The following is an 18,618-nucleotide window of genomic DNA, read 5'->3' on the forward strand; positions in this document are numbered from 1 at the left end:
ACGTCGTATTTGCGTTGATGTCATGTGTTTAATGCGAGTTTGAGGGCTCCGAAGGCGTTCGGGGCCATAATTTTGCTTCAAAAGGTGAAGCACCTTCATAGCTGGCATCTAACTAAGGCGGCTCGATCGGGTATAAGAATACTAATTGAATTGAATTGAATTGAAGGTCATAGGTCTACAGAAGGTAACCCTCGCTCCGCACACCCCTCGTCAACACTCGCCCGCAGACTTCTTATCGCAGCTTCCCACGCCATTGCAGTCTGTGAACTGCTACCCGTTCGGCCACTTGGGTCTGGCGTCTTGAATGCATCCGACTCCTTCGCATCCTGCTCGTCATCGACCAGCCACGCTAGCCAGGAAAGAACAGACGTCGCCTTGTCTAAATCCTTCTCATCCACAATGACACTTTTAAGATATCTTCCAACGGAGAGCACGTCTTCTTCAAAGGGACCCTCGCTGCTGAACGCCTCGTGCCACGAACTCATCGCATCTCGCAGGTCAGATAAATTCGTGAGCCTCTGTGAGGTAAAAGTGGGTCTGTCTGGTAATGGGGGTAGGACGAGCCGTTTCTCTGGTATTGCAGGCGGATCTGTAGCCGGAACTGTAGTCGAATCTGAGGTCATGGGTGAAGCAGCTCGCGGCACCGAGGCGGGGTTGAGGGCTGGTCGCTGTAGGAATTTTGTTCGTTGTTGCTCCTGGAGCACCTCGCGGCGTATGTCCTCCGGGAGCGCGGCGAGAAAATCAGCCGAGGCATCCGTCTGCTCGGGTGGAGGAGAGTGACGTTCGGCGGGAGCTAAAGATGAAGCCGTGGCTCTGGGAATGACGAACCGAGCCTGTGTGAAGGTCGGGTTGCCGACTGACTTGGTGCTAGGCCGCCCTCGTCGTTTCTTCGGGGGACTGGTGGGCTTCCGCATCATAAGACCGCCGGCAGAGGAGGGCCGAGACGGCAGCAAGGGAGCAGCTGAAGGTGGTGTGGGTTGCGGGCCGGGACTTACGGATGGCCGGCTGTAGTAGCCTAATATCTCGGCGCGCACATCCTCTGGCAAGGCAGCTAAGGCCTCTGGGTCGAGCTCTGACTGGGGAGGAAGTTCTGCAGGGGCGGGTGCCCATGTGCGACCTGTAGGACATGGTGACTCGGAGCGTGACTCCTCTCGAGGTCTGCCCTGAGCGATGAGGCGAGAACGGATATCGTTCGGCAGCTCAGCAACGACTTTGGGGTCAGTCTGTGAGGGCAAAATGAACTGAGTTCCCGAAACATTGAGCAGCCGGCTACTCTCACTGAATAAAGGGACGGGCTTCACAGACTCAGTCTCCCCTTTCCGAGGGCTGTCTAGAATATCAGGATCGTGATGTTCAATGCTTTTGCTGACCGGAGATGCTTTGAAATTGAGCTGTCGTTGGCTAGACTTTGATGGAGAGCCCGCCTGGAGATGCTGAAGTTTAGTCATCTGAACACCCAGCCCTCTCAAGTCGCCGGGTGATAAATTCATGCTTCGTAGCATGGCAACTGCCTCTTTGCCCAGAATATCGGCAGCATCCGTGGCCATGCCGAGGGCAACACTTTTGTTGAATACATCGCACTTGCCATGGCCCAGATGTTTCACTGGTTCTAACGGCGCGTCGAGTGCTCTGCGCATGACCTTGAGAGTCAATTGTTGGCCTTTTACAAGATTTTCGACCAGTCTGCGATGCAGTTCCTGGCACAAAGACCGCACGAAGTCCTCGGCTTGGGTCTGATTCACGAAACGAATACCCCAATTGACTTCGGCAGATACCGACTTCCTCAGAACTTCGTTTCCGACTTCAGTTCGATCGATACCCCGGGCATATTCCCAGATCTTGATTCCAGTTTTAGGTCCAAGGCTCGTCGTGAGTCTATCGCGGGTGAGTTCTCGAACATCTTTGACAATTTTGACTCCCAAATCCTCTAGCTTTGTACCCAGGCTATAGCCCACTCCGGGAAGATCTTGAACTGTCAAATTACCGATGTAATCAAGAACAGCATCGGGTTTGAGCTGAAATTGACCTGCCGGCTTCGCTTTCCGTAAGGCAACCTTAGCCAAAAGAATGTTGCCTCCAATACCTACGGAAACAGCGCAGCCTGTCTCTTTCTTTACAGTGGCTCGTAAGTCGTCGGCTACCTCATCCGCCCTTGCCTGTTCCCTATAGAGTGAACCCTCCGAGATGCCCCTACCATCCGAGCCACCAGCCTCCAGACATTGTGTAGTGATGTCCACCAGGGCCTCGTCAATGCTGACACTCTGCACGATACCATCCACCGAAAGAATGGCACTGTAGAACTTCCTACTGGCCTCTTCGTACGCTGGAAAATCATAAGGTACCACCTTTAACTCTGGGCAGGTTTGCAGCGCTCCCTTCATCCACATGCCGTTCTTGATGCCATGGGCTCGGGCTTCGTAGTTGCAACTCGCTATCTCCGAGCCTGAGCCAGTGCCGTGCGCCACCGCGACAGGCTTTCCCTGCAGCTCCGGGCGCTTCAAGGTTGACACGGCGGCAAAGAAGCAATCGAAATCTACATGCATGATATACCTCCGGGCCCCGGGGGCTGGCTTCTTGCGTTTTACCTGTGACAGCGATTTTTCTTTGGCTGCAGACTGCAACTGGGCTTTGAGATCGGCCTTCCATGTTGACAAATGATGTAGACGAGATTCGCTGTAAAACTGTTGGATGAATTGAGGATTTGCAACACTGGAATTCCTCATGTGTGGATCCGACAGCAACTGCGCATTGTATTCTTCGGAAGTCATTGCTGGTTTAGTTGGGAAGGATTCGCGCAACAGCGGCAGTGCTGCTGAAAGTGCCTCAGTTTGGTCATTTTCTTGTTTGTTTGAATGAGTATTGATATCCTCATCCTCCACTGGTGATTGTTTATCCGGCGTCTCCGCTCGAACTTCTTCCCGCGGAGACGAAATGTTGGGAGTCCTGCTTACTTCATCCAAAGAGGCAAAACTTAGAAACTGGCTGTAGTCCGACTGGGACCCATTATGGGGCGATGGATCCTCTCTGTTAAGTATCTCTGAGCGTGTAGGTGGTGACCGTTGTACATCTGCGTTCTCAACAGACAGTGCAGCCTCTTGAAGCTGGTTTGTATACCAACTGGTATCAGTTTGCTCGCGATAGCCAGATCGCGGACTATTCATCTGACTGACCATACGGCCGTCATCGAACCTGAGCACCTTCTGGGACTGACCCTCATCAACGACCCGAAACGAGTCCCATGGCAGCATGCGACCTGCCTTGACACTCTCGACGACCCATGCCGGCTTGACGATGCGATAGCGGCGAAACTCTTCGCGCTTCTTGGGGGTCAAGGCACTGGCAATGATGTGGGTAGCATCTGTTTTGCCGTTTAGATACTGTAGAAACCCCCCGCCATGGCTCACGATAAGGCGATGCAGGTCTTGTAGCGAGGGTTGGGTGTAGCCATTGACGTGCGCCACCACACCGCGGAAGATAGGCGGGCAGTTTGCCGCAGAGGAGCGGATCTCGGCATCGCGATTCTGTAGCTTGATCTTCTTGCGGCGCATGTAATCGCTGAACCCACCAAAGGCGGATGCCTCGTACTCCTCGCCGGCCTCATTGTCGAAGTGGTGGTTCTGGATGCGCTTGCGCACCGCGCTGGAGTTTTCGTGCAGGCGCGAGCCCATGCTGGGCGCGATAACGGGCTAGTCCAGCAGGCTGTGGGGGCGTTGGATAGATAGTCGGGGGGGGAATTCTGTTGCTCTTTTGTAGGCGGTGAGTCCCGGACGTGACAGGAACGCCACACGTGAGCACGTGATGCGTTTGCTCGGACATTCTGGTCATGTGCCTATAGCCTCGGCATTCTAGATAGATTCTACTGACTGGATAAGAACGCAGACCAAACTCATGGGTAAAAATTGGCACTGGATTAATATGTGTAATTCAGATAATCTGAAGGATTATTACCATAGCCCACATATATTGCTGCGTTACCGACTAGTCTTCAACCCACCTAACTCTACTGAATCACACTCTGGTTGCGATACAAATCGCAGGTATGTGGGCGCTGCACACAGTACTTGGGAACCAGGGCCTTCGCCTGCACCCCATTAGCGACCAAGTATTCACGGAAATTTAGGATTCGCTGCGTCATCAGCGTCGTGCGCTTCTGCCCATGCTCGTCCCGATTCCCAGACCATACCAGTTCCGCCAGGGCAGCGGCGCGCGGCCAAAACTGACTGGAGACAGTCACGTCATCTACTTGTTCTGACCAAAGCGGCGCCACTGCACCCACAATATGCTGCGCCTGGGCGTCAGTCAGATTCTGCGTAAAGTCATAGTCGTAGATGCGCTGCCATGTCTTGTATGGTGCACACCATGAGCCCCCATTTCCGCCATAATTGAAGTTGGGTGTGTTTGGATCCGGATTGCTCATGACATCGTAGCGGGGATCATTTGTCACAAAGCCACCCATTCCACAATCCAGATACATGAAATCTGATGATGATACAATCACATCATAACCCTTGGCCGTCAGCTGGTTAATATAATCCAGTCCGTTATTCCAGGTCTGCATCACAATATCCGTAGGAACATTATGCGCATGCTCTGTTGATAATACAATATCTTCCCACATAACCAATTGCCGTGAGCTACTATAATTCTGGAAGATCGGCACGGCATGATCTACCCAGTACTGGGCCAGATCATTATACGTACGTGTCGGATCTTCCGCGAACCACTGAGTAACATAGCTGCTGAAGTTGAAGCAGTTAGGCTGAATCTCATCTGCTCCCACGTGGAACCAATTATCAGGAAAGATGCTTGAGAGCTCATTGTACACCTCTCGGACCACATCATATGTGCCGTTGTAGATGATGTCCATCTGTCCCGGTGGTGGTTCAACTGCAGTGTGCAGGGCGTAATCATCATTAGACCACCAAGAATCCACGCAGGTCACCATCTGGGGATCAACCTGCTTCCAACCAGAAGCGGAGTGGCTGGGCATATCGATCTCAGGGATAACCCGTACGCCGCGTGCTCGGGCATACGCTACAATATTGCGCATGTCCGCGTGCGAATACACCTCGCGCGAGGAGTATGCATCGTGGATCATCTCTGGATAGGCATCAATCTGTACAGGCCATGATTGCGTGTCCTCCATATGCCAGTGTAGAACATTGAGCTTGGAAAGCGACATGCCGTCTAGCTGTTCATAGATCTTGTTAACTGAGATGAAGTTTCGGCCGGTATCAAGCATGATGCCTCTATAAGGATAGAGAGGTGCATCCTGGATCTTGACTGGCTTCTCAATGATCAAGCCGCCCTGTCCATCGGAGATAATCAATTGCTGGAGAGTAGTAAAGGCGTGGAGTGCTCCCCAGACAGTGGGTGCTTCAATGACTACTGAAGTAGCGCTCTCGGAGACCTCCAGTGTGTAAGACTCATCCACGCCATGCTGCAGGTCCGCGTCAACATCCGAGATGTTCACATCGACAAACTGTAGCGTTGGCAGTGCCTGCGAGGACCGTTTAACTCCGGCCGCAGCGGTGGGAAAGGGTTGGAAGGATGGAAAGGGGCCTTCAGTCGCTGCGGGCACCCATTGCAGGGAGACAATGGTGTCCCAAGCACGATTCCATCCATTGGCGAGAATGAAGTCGGGAGTATCTTCAGAGACGCGGAGACTGACGAAGCCGGCCAGCTGCTTGGGACCCGACGATGAAGCCCAAGTGATATTGCGTGGAGCTGGCAAGGGATTAACCTTGACGGCCGCGGCCGCGGCCACGAGCAGCGTGGGACTCGCCGGCCAGAGACGAGCAAGGAGCATGGTGATATTGACAATCAGAAGGAGAGCCGATGAAGTGTGGAGAAAGCATGGAGGGGGTACTGGGGTTAAAGAAGCAAATAGTATTAATGATCAGCGGTGGCTGGAGAGCCACACAAAGGGGGACAACAGAGGAGGGGGGGCCAGGAGGGGGCCATGGATTGGGAATGGATCAAAGCTAGTTTCAGTTGGCATTCCGCAGTTAGTCAATGATTTTGATCCTCGATAAGCGTGTCCCCGCGGGTGAAGTCCTATCCGTAGAGTTATTGGACCGGTCGCATGCTTGTTATCTGGCAGGATTCACTAGTGAGATAGCTACTTTAACTAGACAGTGAAGGGTCGGCAGGAATGACTGATCTACATCGCTTAATCGGTTAGTTCGGGTAGAGAAGTGACTGCAACCCTATTTGTACTAGAGTAGTGAGTGCAATTCTCATGAACAGCAGAACCTCTGTCTGTTGTGCGCTGCCAGGAATTTGGGCCCCGTAATCTGCCGTGGGCGTCAGTCAGTATGAATGCTTGGGGCCAGGGCCATGCTGTTTCACAGCCGAATCAGTAGACGATTAGTCTAACCATTATGGCATGGAGTAAGTGAACTCCACATCATCTTTGCCAATGAGAAGCGCGACTTGAGAGAAGTCAAAGAGTAGCCTATTTGCGAGTCCGTCAGCAGACCAGGCACAGACCGCAACTGGAGAGACATGGCAGCGCCACTTTTACAGTAGAGTGTAACCCAAGACCAGGGTGAAGCCGGGCGCCGAAACTGTCCTACTCGCGACGACCCTGTGATCTTTGTCAATGGAACGGAAATGGTGGGGATTACTACTACGGAAGTAGTGGTTACTCTGGGCGTCCTGTGTAGTGTGTAGTGTGTAGATTGACTAGGTACATAATGGCTGGGAGTCACATGACGGGCGCGAAATGACGTCGGCCCGACTGTCCACCGCGTCTCGGCGCGTCTTCCTCTCTGGCAATATTACTCCGTATTAACCCAGAGTTCTCTGCACTGGCTTCGACAGCCACGCAGACAGGGGAACGATCCCATCCACGATGAACATTCATCATGATGATGATGATGATCGCCCGTTGAAGAAAAGGCGTTTTTTTGCGGATGATGAAGATCTCCTCACTCCCCAGCCATCCACTGATTCTGTCACAGCAAGTCTCCACACGCCCGCTTCCTCGTCCCTGACCGATCAAGGGGCCCAGCTACAGCCTACACGATCTGAAAACGGCCCGGAAATTATAGATGTGCCCTGGCCGGGTAGTTCCTCGCGGGTCGAGGGTCATACCGTGCCGCAGGTTGAGCAAGAGGCTGTGCAGGGGGAACACAATGCGATTCCGAGGAGGACAGAGGATGCCTCACCACGGGTGGACTATGATGGCTTCGACGTTTTGACATTTACCAGTATTATAGGGGAACGTCTCTCGGCGGATTCGATACAGAATATTCGGAAGGCGGCTGGCGACGACCTTGAACGGGCGGTCAACATCTATTTCGATGGCTCTTGGAAGAAATCCCCAGCTCCTCGTGCTCAGAACCAAACCACTCTCACGGCTCGCCAACGCCCGCTTTCTGCACAGTCCCATAGGACCTCCACACCCCTATCAGCATCCTCTCACCCACGCACCCAGACTCCGACGCCTGACAAGGCCACAACTCGCCCTGCGGCTCAGCCTCCATTAAGATACATAGGTGCATTTGGTGTTGGAGCCTGGGCTACAAGGAGTGGATCTGGATTTCTCAGACATGGGGATCTCGTAAATATTGAGCGCACACGGTCTCAGCCGCTCTCGAAGCGGAATCGCGCCGGGAAGCTCGTTTCAAACCTGAAAAGTGATTTTCTCACCCGTTTTACCACTAAATCGGGCCAGGAAATAGGAAGATTGCCCCGGGAAATAGCTGAATGGGTCTCGACCCTGCTGGATCAAAGGGTGTGTACATTTGAAGGTGTATGCGTATACGTGCCGGACCGGGTCCGGGTGAATGACACCATCTATCTGCAGCTGCGATGCTACTTGCGCATCGAGGCCTTCCAGCCACGGATCTTCAGTCAATCGATGGACGACAATAGGTCCGTTGCATATTTCGAAGAGAAAGAAAGTGCGGATGAAAAGGCGCTGCGGCTCCGCCAGGTGGCCCTGGTGAAGCTATTTGATGAAATCCATCTCCAACCGACGTCCACCAATGATATGACGAGGAACCACAAGAAAGAGGGATTGCTTCGTGCAGCGGAGATGGCAGAACAACATGAGCGAGTAAAGAAAGAAAACCAAGCAAACGACGACTCCTCGGAGGAGGATAGCCCAGAGCTTGAAGAGGACCAGCTTGATACCCTGTATAAGAAAGCTCAGTCGTTCGATTTTAGCATGCCTGAAGCAGAGCCTGCCTCGTCATTTACCATGCACCTTCGAAAGTATCAGAGGCAGGCACTGTATTGGATGCTTGCAAAGGAAAAGGATAATAAGTCTGCAAGGGAGACGTCGCTCCATCCCTTATGGGAGGAGTACAGCTGGCCGTCCAGAGATGTCGACGACAAAGAACTCCCGGCTGTGGATGGCATTGACCACTTCTACGTCAACCCTTACTCTGGCGAGCTTAGCCTTGACTTTCCTGTTCAAGAACAGCATTGCCTTGGGGGTATCCTCGCAGACGAAATGGGCTTGGGTAAGACAATTGAGATGCTCAGTCTGGTCCACTCGCATCGCATTACGCCCCAGAAGCCCAGTAATCTTGTGAGGCTGCCCCAGTCGGCTTCCGGGGCCGTACCTGCACCATATACCACACTTGTGATTGCACCCACATCCCTCCTCTCGCAGTGGGAAAGTGAGGCGCTAAAGGCTTCGCAGCCGGGAACAATGAACGTCCTCATGTATTACGGGGCAGATACAAAAATAAACCTCAGGGATCTCTGTGCTTCTGGCAATGCCGCTGCCCCTAATTTGATTATAACCAGCTATGGCGTTGTTCTCTCGGAATATCGTCAGTACATGTCCGCGCTGCTCTCGTCTATGAGCTCTGGGGGCCTATTTTCCGTAGACTTCTTCCGAGTCATCGTCGATGAAGCTCACGTGATCAAAAATCGTCTGTCAAAGACAGCCAAAGCGTGTTATGAGCTCAAAGCAACCCATCGATGGGTACTCACAGGAACTCCTATTGTCAATCGACTGGAGGACTTGTTCAGCCTTGTGAGATTCCTCAAGGTTGAGCCATGGAACAACTTTTCGTTCTGGAAGACGTTCATAACAGTTCCTTTCGAATCAAAGGATTATGTTCGAGCTCTGAATGTCGTGCAAACCGTGCTAGAGCCTTTGGTTCTCCGACGTACCAAGACAATGAAGACACCCGAGGGTGAACCTTTAGTGCCTCTACCGCGTCGCACCATTACAATAGAAGAAGTCGAACTTCCAGACCAGGAACGGCAGATTTATGATCTTATCTATACCCGGGCAAAGCAGACGTTCAATCACAATGTCGAAGCTGGCACTTTGTTGAAGTCCTATTCAACGATCTTCGCACAGATTCTCCGTCTTCGCCAGACTTGCTGTCACCCTATCCTCACTCGTAACAAAGCGATAGTTGCAGACGAGGAAGATGCAGCAGCCGCTGCTGACGCAACCAACGACCTCAAGGACGACATGGATCTCCAAGAACTCATTGACCGCTTCAAGGCATCTACCGAAGCAGCTGAATCCAACGAGCCTCAGGATTCATCTGCGAAATTTACCACCCATGCATTGAAACAAATCCAAAACGATGCCAGCGGCGAATGTCCCATTTGCTCGGAAGAGCCCATGATTGACCCTGCAGTCACAGCCTGCTGGCACAGTGCATGCAAGAAATGTCTGGAGAACTACATCCGCCATCAAACCGACAAGGGCATGGACCCTCGGTGTTTTTCATGCCGAGCACCTACCACGTCGCGAGACATCTTCGAAGTGGTTCGTCATGAAACCCCGAACGCGACCCCGGAGGACGATATATATAGCAGTACTCCTATCCCCTCTCAAGCACCTCCCCGAATCACACTCCGCCGCATTCACCCGCTTTCGCCGTCTGCCCATACATCTGCCAAAGTACATGCCCTTCTCGCTCACCTTACACGTGTCCCGGCCAATACCAAATCTGTCGTCTTTTCCCAATTCACCAGCTTCCTTGACCTCATTTCTCCGCAACTCACACGTGCGGGCATCCATCACGTCCGTCTGGACGGTACCATGCCACACAAAGCCCGCGCCGAAACCCTGGCCCAATTCAACCGAGCTGAAACCTTTGCCGACCAAACCGACATTGACAACGATGTCGAAGCCAACGATTCAGCCCAGCTTCCTCTCTCCAAGTCAAAGCATGGACACTCGACCGGCCCGGCCCCTCCCACGGTTCTTCTTATCAGTCTCCGCGCTGGAGGTGTGGGCCTGAATCTCACGGCAGCTAGCAACGTCTTCATGATGGATCCTTGGTGGAGTTTTGCGATTGAGGCTCAGGCCATTGATCGGGTTCATCGCATGGGTCAGACACGGGATGTGCAAGTGACCCGGTTCGTGGTGAAGGACTCTATCGAGGGACGGATGTTGAGGGTCCAAGAACGGAAGATGAACATTGCAGGGTCGTTAGGACTGAGGGTTGGTGGGGACGGCTCTGAGGATGATAAGAAGAAGGAAAGAATTGAGGAATTGAGGTTGTTGTTCGAATAGTTTCCATCTTGAGAGAGAGAAAGGGATGGGGCCATTTGGCGCACATGTTATGATACCAATTTAGGGATATATTTCGGATGATACGTATAGCTGACCAGGTTTATATCACTGGCTCACACATTCACGTTGGGAATTATATGGTAATGAAGTGTTGCCCTCCCACTTTGGACTGAAGTGCTAGCAGTACTAAGTAGTATGCAGTATTGACTGCCGTTGCTGTCATAGCAATTCGTAGAACAGATCACTGCTGGGCTGACAGGAATGAGTTGCTCCAAGTCAGGGGCAGCAATGCATGCGGTAATTACTTCCAGTGAAGGTTGACCATCTAGATATTACACGCGGAAGCAAGGTTTAGAGGGCATCGAACAGATAAAGTAATTGGTATCGGTTCACCGCCTCTATCGTGTAGCGTGAACTGAATACTATAGCCCCATGGACGAAGATGGAAGCCTTCAACACCATAAGAGTCAATTCATTACATAGTTTACTGCGTATGCTGTATCTCACACGCTCCGCCGTAACATTGAATATATATGTTCTCCCACTCCGCCAACCACTACATTGGGCCTGCATGATATCAGTCGTGGCCCCTTAACCGCTGAGTTGGCCCAAGGGATGTGCCTTGCTTACGGCACCGGCAGGACCCGAGTTAAGAACTCGGTGTCGGGCAGTCGAGCATTTTCCTCCTAATCCTTCTTGTAAGGTGCATGCCAGTTCCACAACATGGCCAATCTGCCCCAAGGAATCCTTCCGACCCTTCCTTGTGCTCTACCAAAGGCCGACCTGACCAGTGATTCTGATGCTGTTGGTATCGCGAAGGGCCTTAGCATCCCGCTGAGTAGCTTGTCGCTCGAACAATTTACCCCAGATGCATTGTGGAGAGATACCTTTGCCTTGACTGGGACATTGCGAACGCTCTATTCTGCTGTTACTGTTTTCAAGGCATGGGATCAACGATGCCTCGCTCGCCAGGCAAAAGGCTTTCGGCTGAACCCTGATGCCGCACGGGCAGTATGCCCTGCACCAGGAATAGGCTGGATTGAGGTCCCTTTCACCTTTGAGACTGCAGCTATACCGGCAACCACCTGCTCGGGATTCGTCTCGCTGGTTCCGAATGAAAACGGTAGCTGGAAAATTTGGCTCCTGAGGACGATCCTGGACCAGTTCCAGAATCTGCCCAATGTGGATGAGTTGAAGCCTGGGCCAGCACCTACAAGACACCCTCTTCATGAGGGAGCAGCCTACGAATGTGTGGTTATTGGCTGTGGACAATCGGGGTTGAGTGTAGCTGGTCGACTGCAGGCACTGGGGGCGTCTTACCTGGTGGTGGACAAGGCGCCTCGCGTGGGTGACTCCTGGCTTCAGCGATATGAATCAATGAAATGTACTCCCTTACGGAATAAATACTTCCCCAAACCGCCTCATTCTCTCTTATACTGACGGAAGCAGTACATTCCGTTCGAGATGCCGCCCAGCTCCCGTTTGACCGCACCTTCACCGAGGATTATCCCGAATTTATGGGCAGGGAAGATCTGGCCCGCGGATATCAAGCCTGGGCTGAGAAATACTGCATCGTATGCAGCCTCATTTAACCAGTCAATGCGTGCGGCTAATAAGTCTAGAACATTTCATTCTCAACGGAGCTCACCTCAGGGGCCTGGGATGACAATAAACGTAAATGGACTCTCCATCTGCGCCTGAAACAAGACGAGCAAGTGACCACCAGAACCATTACCTGCTCTCATGTCGTAATGGCCATCGGCGCTGGAGGGCAGGAGCCCGTCCGACCCACTTATCCAGGGGAGGTAAGTTAACCCTCCATTGGGCGTCGGCCAAGTTAACGAAAGGTCAGGACATATTCCAAGGGGAAATCATACACACGGCTCAATACAAAAGCCCTCGCCCATGGCAGGGTAAGCATGGAGTCATCATTGGGTCCGCTAACTCTGGTATGTCTGCGTTCCACGTAAAATAAGCCCAATCTGACAAGACAGCACACGACACGGCAGCAGACATGGTTGGGACAGGAATGGCCTCGATAACTATGGTCCAGCGCAGTCGGACATGTAAGTAACCTGTCACTCACACAAAGTTTCATTGCTTGTCTAATTAGGTATTGCTTCAGGCATTATCCCAAAAGAGTTCATGCCGCAACGAGCCCAAGGTAACAATAGCTACCAACCACAAAATCAGACGCGATTTTAACCCCTATCCACAACGCAGGTACCCTCGCTGCGGACAAACAACAACTCTCCACTCCCCTAGCCGTAAGCCGTCTCATGAGCACCCTCACACTGCGTTCAAAAATCGCTCAAAACCCAGAGCGATTCGACGCTCTCGAAAGAGCGGGGTTCAAGGTCGATCGGGGCGCCGAAGTCGTTGCGCACGTTCATGAACGCTACGGAGGACATTACATGGACGTTGGGAATTGTGCTAATATTGCCAAGGGATTGGTCTGTCACATTACACCAAGTTACATCCTGCTGATGAAGTTTGGATTGCTGATAAGAGTTCTTGGAATGTAGGTGAAAGTCAAATCTGATAGTCCTCTCGTCAGATTCACTTCCACGGGACTTCTTTTCGAAGACAATACCCATATCCCTGCCGACGTGGTAGTGTTTGCGACAGGGTATAAGTGGAATGCGAGGGATACGGTCGGGGAGCTTTTCGGAAGGGAGGTGCATGATCGAGTTGAGGATTACTGGGGACTTGATAAGGAGGGTGAGGTTAGAGGGGCATTCAAGCCTAGTCCGCGTATGTGGTGCCTCTTCTTTTTGTTTTTCATTCACTCATTCTTTCTTTCTTCCCCCTTCCCTTCCCTCCCCTTCCCTCCCCTTCCCTTCCATCCCCTCCCCCCCACCTTTTCTTGGTTTTTTTCTTCACTTTCATTTGCTTCGTTTCTGTGGGGTTTATGAAGTTAACGGATGACGATGCAGATGGCCATATCTGGTTCATTTCCGGGACTACGACGCATTCGCGGTACTTTTCTCGGTTCATTGCGCTGCTGATCAAGGCAGATATCATGGGAGTGCCCATTGAGGTGTATCGGGGTATACCTGATGCAGATGAGTAGATGTCAGATGTGGGATGTAACGGTGTGGCACAATACATCTAGGCAGGTTTGAGGATCAAATAGATCGTTGACTTCAAACAATAGTAGTACCTCTACTCTGAAGAACCTAGGTATTTCCGCCCTCTCTCAACAACACTACCTAGTAAGGTTTAAATCTCCCCTTGTCCCTGTTCTTCTTCTCCTTGCGAGATCCCTTTGCAGCTTCCTCCGCCTGAGCAGCCCCCTCCCCTTCAGGCTTCCACGCACGAACGAACCCATCCTCACCGCAAGTGAACACAGAGTGCGACTGTAGTAGGTATTCGTCAGCCCATCTACCCGATCCCATACTCTTAGAACCCGGAAGAAGATACATACCTTCTCATCAACAAAAACGGACCGCACAACCTCCTCCCCATGCGCCCCGGGCAACCTCCACACCCCCTCCTGATCGAATCTCCAAGACGGCTCCGAAATGAGGGGAACGAGGTCGAGACGGTTTTCCCTGTAGGATTTCTTAATACATGTTTCCAAGCAGGTAAGGGATAAACCAGATTGTCTGTGAAGGGGGAAAAACTTACTCCTTATTTCCCGCAGCCACATACGCCCCTTGACCGCCCACACACAACTGCGCGATATATTCACACCCTAACGGCTGCCGCAGATCGCCGAATTGAATGGGGCTCGGCTCCTGGGTAGGATCGTCGGGATCAGTCGCTGGGTGCACGGAGAATACCTCGTCGTGGCTGAGTGCGTAGATGGTGTTGTTGCTGAGGAAGCCGGCGTGGTGCACGGAACCGTGGTTGATTACTTGTACCAGGGCCTCGTCCTCGTCGGTGATGGTCGTGTTGTAGATATTGACGAGACCGTCGGTGCTTCCAGAGAGGAAGAGGGTGGGGCGTGTGGGGTGGTATTGGAGCTGGGTTGGGTGTCAGATTTTTGAATGGAACGATGGGATAGGATGGTATGGGGTGCTTGATGAGAAGGGGGTTGGGGTATGAATACCTCTGTTACGTCGTCATTGTGGCTCTCGACGTATTGAAGACTTGTTTGGCCAGGGGATCTTGTGTCCCTGGGGCGTCAGTTAGCAGCTCGTGAATTTCAAGTTGTGGGTGGCCGTGCCCTTGTTGGTGGATAGCCTAAAAGGCCTAGGCAGTGGAATGTCGGTGATTGACTCACCAAAAAGCGACTATGGCTTGGGATGAAACCAGCTCAGTTCCAGCTGCGACTCCGTTGACTTCGGGGCAGCAGGCGACGGATAGTATGGGGGCTTGCTTGGCTGTTAGGGAAGGTTAGCTACGATCACCATGAAGGATGGATGCAGTGAATAGCAGAATTGAGAATATGGGGCGGGGGCAACTTACATGTCTCCATCTCTACAACAGCAGTCTTCTTGCCGCTGCGCAGATCCCACAGCTTTACTTTGTTGTCTCTTCCTGCCGTAGCCAGCACCTGCTGGTTAGCATCATATGTCTTCAGAGATGTGACGCCCTCATGAGCGCTCGCCGCGATGACAGATGCATGATCGAGCCTGTTAGCGTCGAATACGCGAAGCGAATCATCCGATGAGATCACTGCGAATGATTCCGGCGAAGCAGGCGCAATCGCATAGATGTAATGACCCTCCACCAGGGAGAGGGAGGAAGATGCAGTGGCTTTGAGCGTGTGCATAGTTATGAAGACAAAGACTTCTTGATAGAGGATACTGTCTCAATGGCGCTTCCTGAAGGGGAGTTTAGCCTCTAGTATATCATCGATAGACCTGTCTCAAAAAGGGTTCTACTAACAACTTGATATCTATGTTGGCCTTTACTGAAAATGAAAACTTTTATTGGCAGAGCGAATCCAATGATCAGAGTACGTGGATGACCCAACCTTGGGATATTGCCGTGTTCCCGGTGGCTGAATCTGATGGATTTGTCGCTGCCAAGCCAAGAAGGGATTCCCGCCGAAATTTTTGCGCAAAAGCGTTTTATGCCTTACCTAACGGGCATCAACTCCCTTACGGCACAGAGTGGAACCCGAAAGCCTCCCAATACTCACTTCTTATTGGTCTGATGAAGAACATTTGTTTCAGGCTTTCTATTGGCTGTCCATACTTTACTTCCTGTTTCTGCAATGCGGGGTCGTGGTACTATAAAATTGGATGTTGCTCTCATGGCAATGGACCATAGCTTGAGATCCGATTCTCATGCCCCAGAAACTTTACCTTTGCTGTAAGGATAGTAATAAATATGCAGTCAGACACACATTTTGTTCTTACGGCTGTACAATATCGCATTTACATTCTGTGACCTTGGATATATATTTAGATCATTTCCCTTTGATTTCATTACTACTTTACTTCTCACCTCAGAATGGAATCCGATTATTCGCTCAGGACATCGTTTTGGAAACAACATGTAGAGTACCACTCCAAGTACCCAATCCAGCAGTACACCCCTATATTAAAACTTTTTTTGACCCTTTGCGAGGCGCAGCGTAGCACAAACCAACATTGATGGGCTATAGCCCCTTCGCAACATGTTTACGGTTCAGTAACACTTTTACCACACATTTTTCAAGATTAAAAACAATAAAAATAAAAACACGTCCCCACAACATCATGATCGGATTTTCCACTTTGATCACCCTGCACACTCAGTCATGCAACAATAGCCCTGCTGCATCTGCCGCCCCCGATTCCGGAGAAGTATCCGAGATAGCGATAAGGAAGCGGAGATAAGATTGCAAATGGAGATGCGAGAGATATCCTCGGCGCCAGAAGTAGACCCGATGATAAATAGTGAGAAGGTCCCCCGCCCTTCTCCATCTGAACCACACTTCAACATGCCAGGTGCACGCTCTATTGTTCTGGCCTTACTGCCAGTTCTTCTCCTGCTTTTTGCCCAGCAACTCGCCTCCCACCCAACCGAGCATATTCAAGCTATCCTTGCTCCGTGGGTCCCAACAGCATTACAAGATGTCGTGCTCTTTAGTCGACCTCGCGTCATCATTGCACAGGGCACTGTTGTCGGTACCACCTTGACAGACACGCTCAAAACCCCGGTGGACGCTTTTCGAGGAATTCCTTATGCATTGCCTCCAATTGGGGATAGACGGTTCCGCCGCGCGGTGGCTGTCAATGCGTCGGACGACATTATCAATGCTACTGATTTCGGCCCGAGGTAGGCTTCCCCTTTGTATACTATACCAACATCCTGTTTAATCGCTTCTAGGTGCCCTGGGAAGCAACTCTTGAATCCGAAAGACATAGGTGGCGATGAAGACTGTCTCACAGTCAACGTGTTCCGGCCTCATGGTGCCCAGGGAAAGCTCCCAGTTGCTGTATACGTGCACGGAGGCGCCTACAACCGTGGTACTGGTGAGTGCAAATCCCTTCAATCACCTCCTTTATGCACCGCTAAATACGCAGCCTCCGGACATAACACGGCCTCGATGGTCGGCTGGTCCGACGAGCCCTTTGTTGCAGTCAGCTTCAACTACCGGTACGTATATCAACCTTTCCCCAATCCAACCCGATCACAACTAACAGAACATCAGTATCGGCGCCCTCGGCTTTCTCCCCTCGACACTGACCGCCAGAGAAGGCATCCTCAATCTAGGCCTGCACGACCAAATCCTTCTTCTCCAATGGGTCCAAGACAACATCGCGCATTTTAACGGCGACCCAACCCAAGTCACTTTAATTGGCCTCTCCGCCGGCGCACACTCCGTAAAACACCCCTGTCCCCTTCCATTCGCCCTCCACAACCTCTCCCCAACTAATACCCTACCTCCCAGATTGCCCACCACATCATGAACCACACCCCCGACCAAAATACCACCCCCCTCTTCCACCGCGCCATCATCGAATCTGGCGCTGCCACCTCCCGCGCCGTGCACCCGTACAATGCCTCCCTCCATGAAATCCAATTTGCCGACTTCCTCACCTCAACCGGCTGCACCAATCTCCCCAACGACACAGCAATCCTTCCTTGTCTCCGCGCCCTTCCATCCAAAACCATAACATCCGCCTCCATCGCCGTCTTCGACAAATATAACCCGTCTATCCGCTGGGCGTTCCAGCCCGTCATCGACCACGAGATCATCCACCGCCGGCCTATCGACGCATGGCGCTCGGACCAGTGGAACAGAATGCCAATTCTTACAGGATTCAACACAAATGAAGGAACCTACTACGTCCCTCGCAACCTATCCCTCTCGGAGGACTTCACCTCGTTCTTCCGAACCCTGCTCCCCGCATACCCTGAGAGTGATATACAACTCATCGATGAGATATACCCCGATCCAAACATCTACGCCTCGGCATCGCCATATCTAGAGACTAGACCAATCGCGGAGCTAGGAAGGCAATACAAGCGCCTCGAAGCGGCGTATGGACATTACGCGTATGCGTGTCCAGTACGGCAGACGGCGGGGTTCGCTTCTGCTGATCCTACTGCAAATCAGCCGGTGTTTTTGTATCGCTGGGCGTTGAATAAAACCGTCATTGGGGGCGCGAATCACGGGGATCAGATGGAGTATGAGACGTTTAATCCGGGGGTGCGGGGTATATCGGAGGCTCAGAGGGAGGTGGCGGGTTTGTTCCATGCATATTTAACTTCATTTGTGGTGTACGGGGATCCGAATGTTCTGGGGGGCAGGTATGAGGGGAGGGAGGTGTGGGAGAGGTACAGTGCGGATTCCGGGGAGGGGCTAGGGGTTGGGAAGGTGATGGTATTTGGGGAAGGGAATGATGAGCGGGCTGGCGGGGATGGGATTGGAGTTGCGGCGGGGTTGAGGAGGGATGAGTGGGGAGTTAGGGAGTGTGCGTTTTGGGCCGCGAGGAGTGGTATTTCGGAGTGAGGGCCTATTTAATTATACTAGCTACGACGTGATGTGGATGAGACTGTAGGAGTAGTTTGCAAAAGAGGGTCGGTGTACTCGTTTATGTACACTGAACCCTCTGAAAATACTACTGAAAGCATCCATATTGTTCAATTCGTCGATATCGTTACTCGTATCTGCTATATCACAATCGCTGTGGTAGCGCATGCTGAATCCAAACGCATTAAATGACATTATA

General features: G+C 52.0%; 6 protein-coding genes across 6 annotated transcripts; 3 read left to right on the forward strand and 3 right to left on the reverse strand.

The window, feature by feature from the left end:
• Positions 1 to 167: 167 nt before the first annotated feature.
• Positions 168 to 3,668, reverse strand: REV1 (putative DNA damage repair protein Mus42; the record flags this gene model as incomplete). Its single annotated transcript, XM_041688600.1, has 1 exon — positions 168 to 3,668. The coding sequence occupies one exon, from the start codon at positions 3,666 to 3,668 to the stop codon at positions 168 to 170; it is 3,501 nt and encodes a 1,166-aa protein (XP_041542369.1).
• A 332-nt stretch (positions 3,669 to 4,000) lies between these two features.
• HEX1_2 (beta-N-acetylhexosaminidase) lies at positions 4,001 to 5,809 on the reverse strand (the record flags this gene model as incomplete). Its single annotated transcript, XM_041688602.1, has 1 exon — positions 4,001 to 5,809. One exon carries the CDS (start codon positions 5,807 to 5,809, stop codon positions 4,001 to 4,003), a length of 1,809 nt encoding a protein of 602 aa, XP_041542370.1.
• A 1,047-nt stretch (positions 5,810 to 6,856) lies between these two features.
• On the forward strand, positions 6,857 to 10,501 carry RAD5 (DNA helicase rad5; the record flags this gene model as incomplete). The annotated part of the gene is made up of 1 exon (XM_041688603.1): positions 6,857 to 10,501. The coding sequence occupies one exon, from the start codon at positions 6,857 to 6,859 to the stop codon at positions 10,499 to 10,501; it is 3,645 nt and encodes a 1,214-aa protein (XP_041542371.1).
• A 723-nt stretch (positions 10,502 to 11,224) lies between these two features.
• AKAW2_40292S (flavin-containing monooxygenase) lies at positions 11,225 to 13,574 on the forward strand (the record flags this gene model as incomplete). The annotated part of the gene is made up of 9 exons (XM_041688604.1): positions 11,225 to 11,885; positions 11,951 to 12,075; positions 12,124 to 12,306; positions 12,354 to 12,450; positions 12,496 to 12,567; positions 12,627 to 12,665; positions 12,725 to 12,954; positions 13,027 to 13,255; positions 13,438 to 13,574. The coding sequence occupies 9 exons, from the start codon at positions 11,225 to 11,227 to the stop codon at positions 13,572 to 13,574; spliced, it is 1,773 nt and encodes a 590-aa protein (XP_041542372.1).
• A 139-nt stretch (positions 13,575 to 13,713) lies between these two features.
• Positions 13,714 to 15,221, reverse strand: AKAW2_40293A (WD repeat protein; the record flags this gene model as incomplete). Its single annotated transcript, XM_041688605.1, has 6 exons — positions 13,714 to 13,860; positions 13,929 to 14,055; positions 14,132 to 14,469; positions 14,556 to 14,622; positions 14,730 to 14,829; positions 14,915 to 15,221. 6 exons carry the CDS (start codon positions 15,219 to 15,221, stop codon positions 13,714 to 13,716), a joined length of 1,086 nt encoding a protein of 361 aa, XP_041542373.1.
• A 1,104-nt stretch (positions 15,222 to 16,325) lies between these two features.
• On the forward strand, positions 16,326 to 18,398 carry AKAW2_40294S (putative extracellular lipase; the record flags this gene model as incomplete). Its single annotated transcript, XM_041688606.1, has 5 exons — positions 16,326 to 16,717; positions 16,769 to 16,914; positions 16,966 to 17,038; positions 17,094 to 17,265; positions 17,334 to 18,398. 5 exons carry the CDS (start codon positions 16,326 to 16,328, stop codon positions 18,396 to 18,398), a joined length of 1,848 nt encoding a protein of 615 aa, XP_041542374.1.
• Positions 18,399 to 18,618: the final 220 nt, after the last annotated feature.

This window comes from Aspergillus luchuensis, chromosome 4 (assembly GCF_016861625.1).
Source record: "Aspergillus luchuensis IFO 4308 DNA, chromosome 4, nearly complete sequence".
In the NCBI taxonomy this organism is placed as follows: Eukaryota; Fungi; Ascomycota; class Eurotiomycetes; order Eurotiales; family Aspergillaceae; genus Aspergillus; species Aspergillus luchuensis.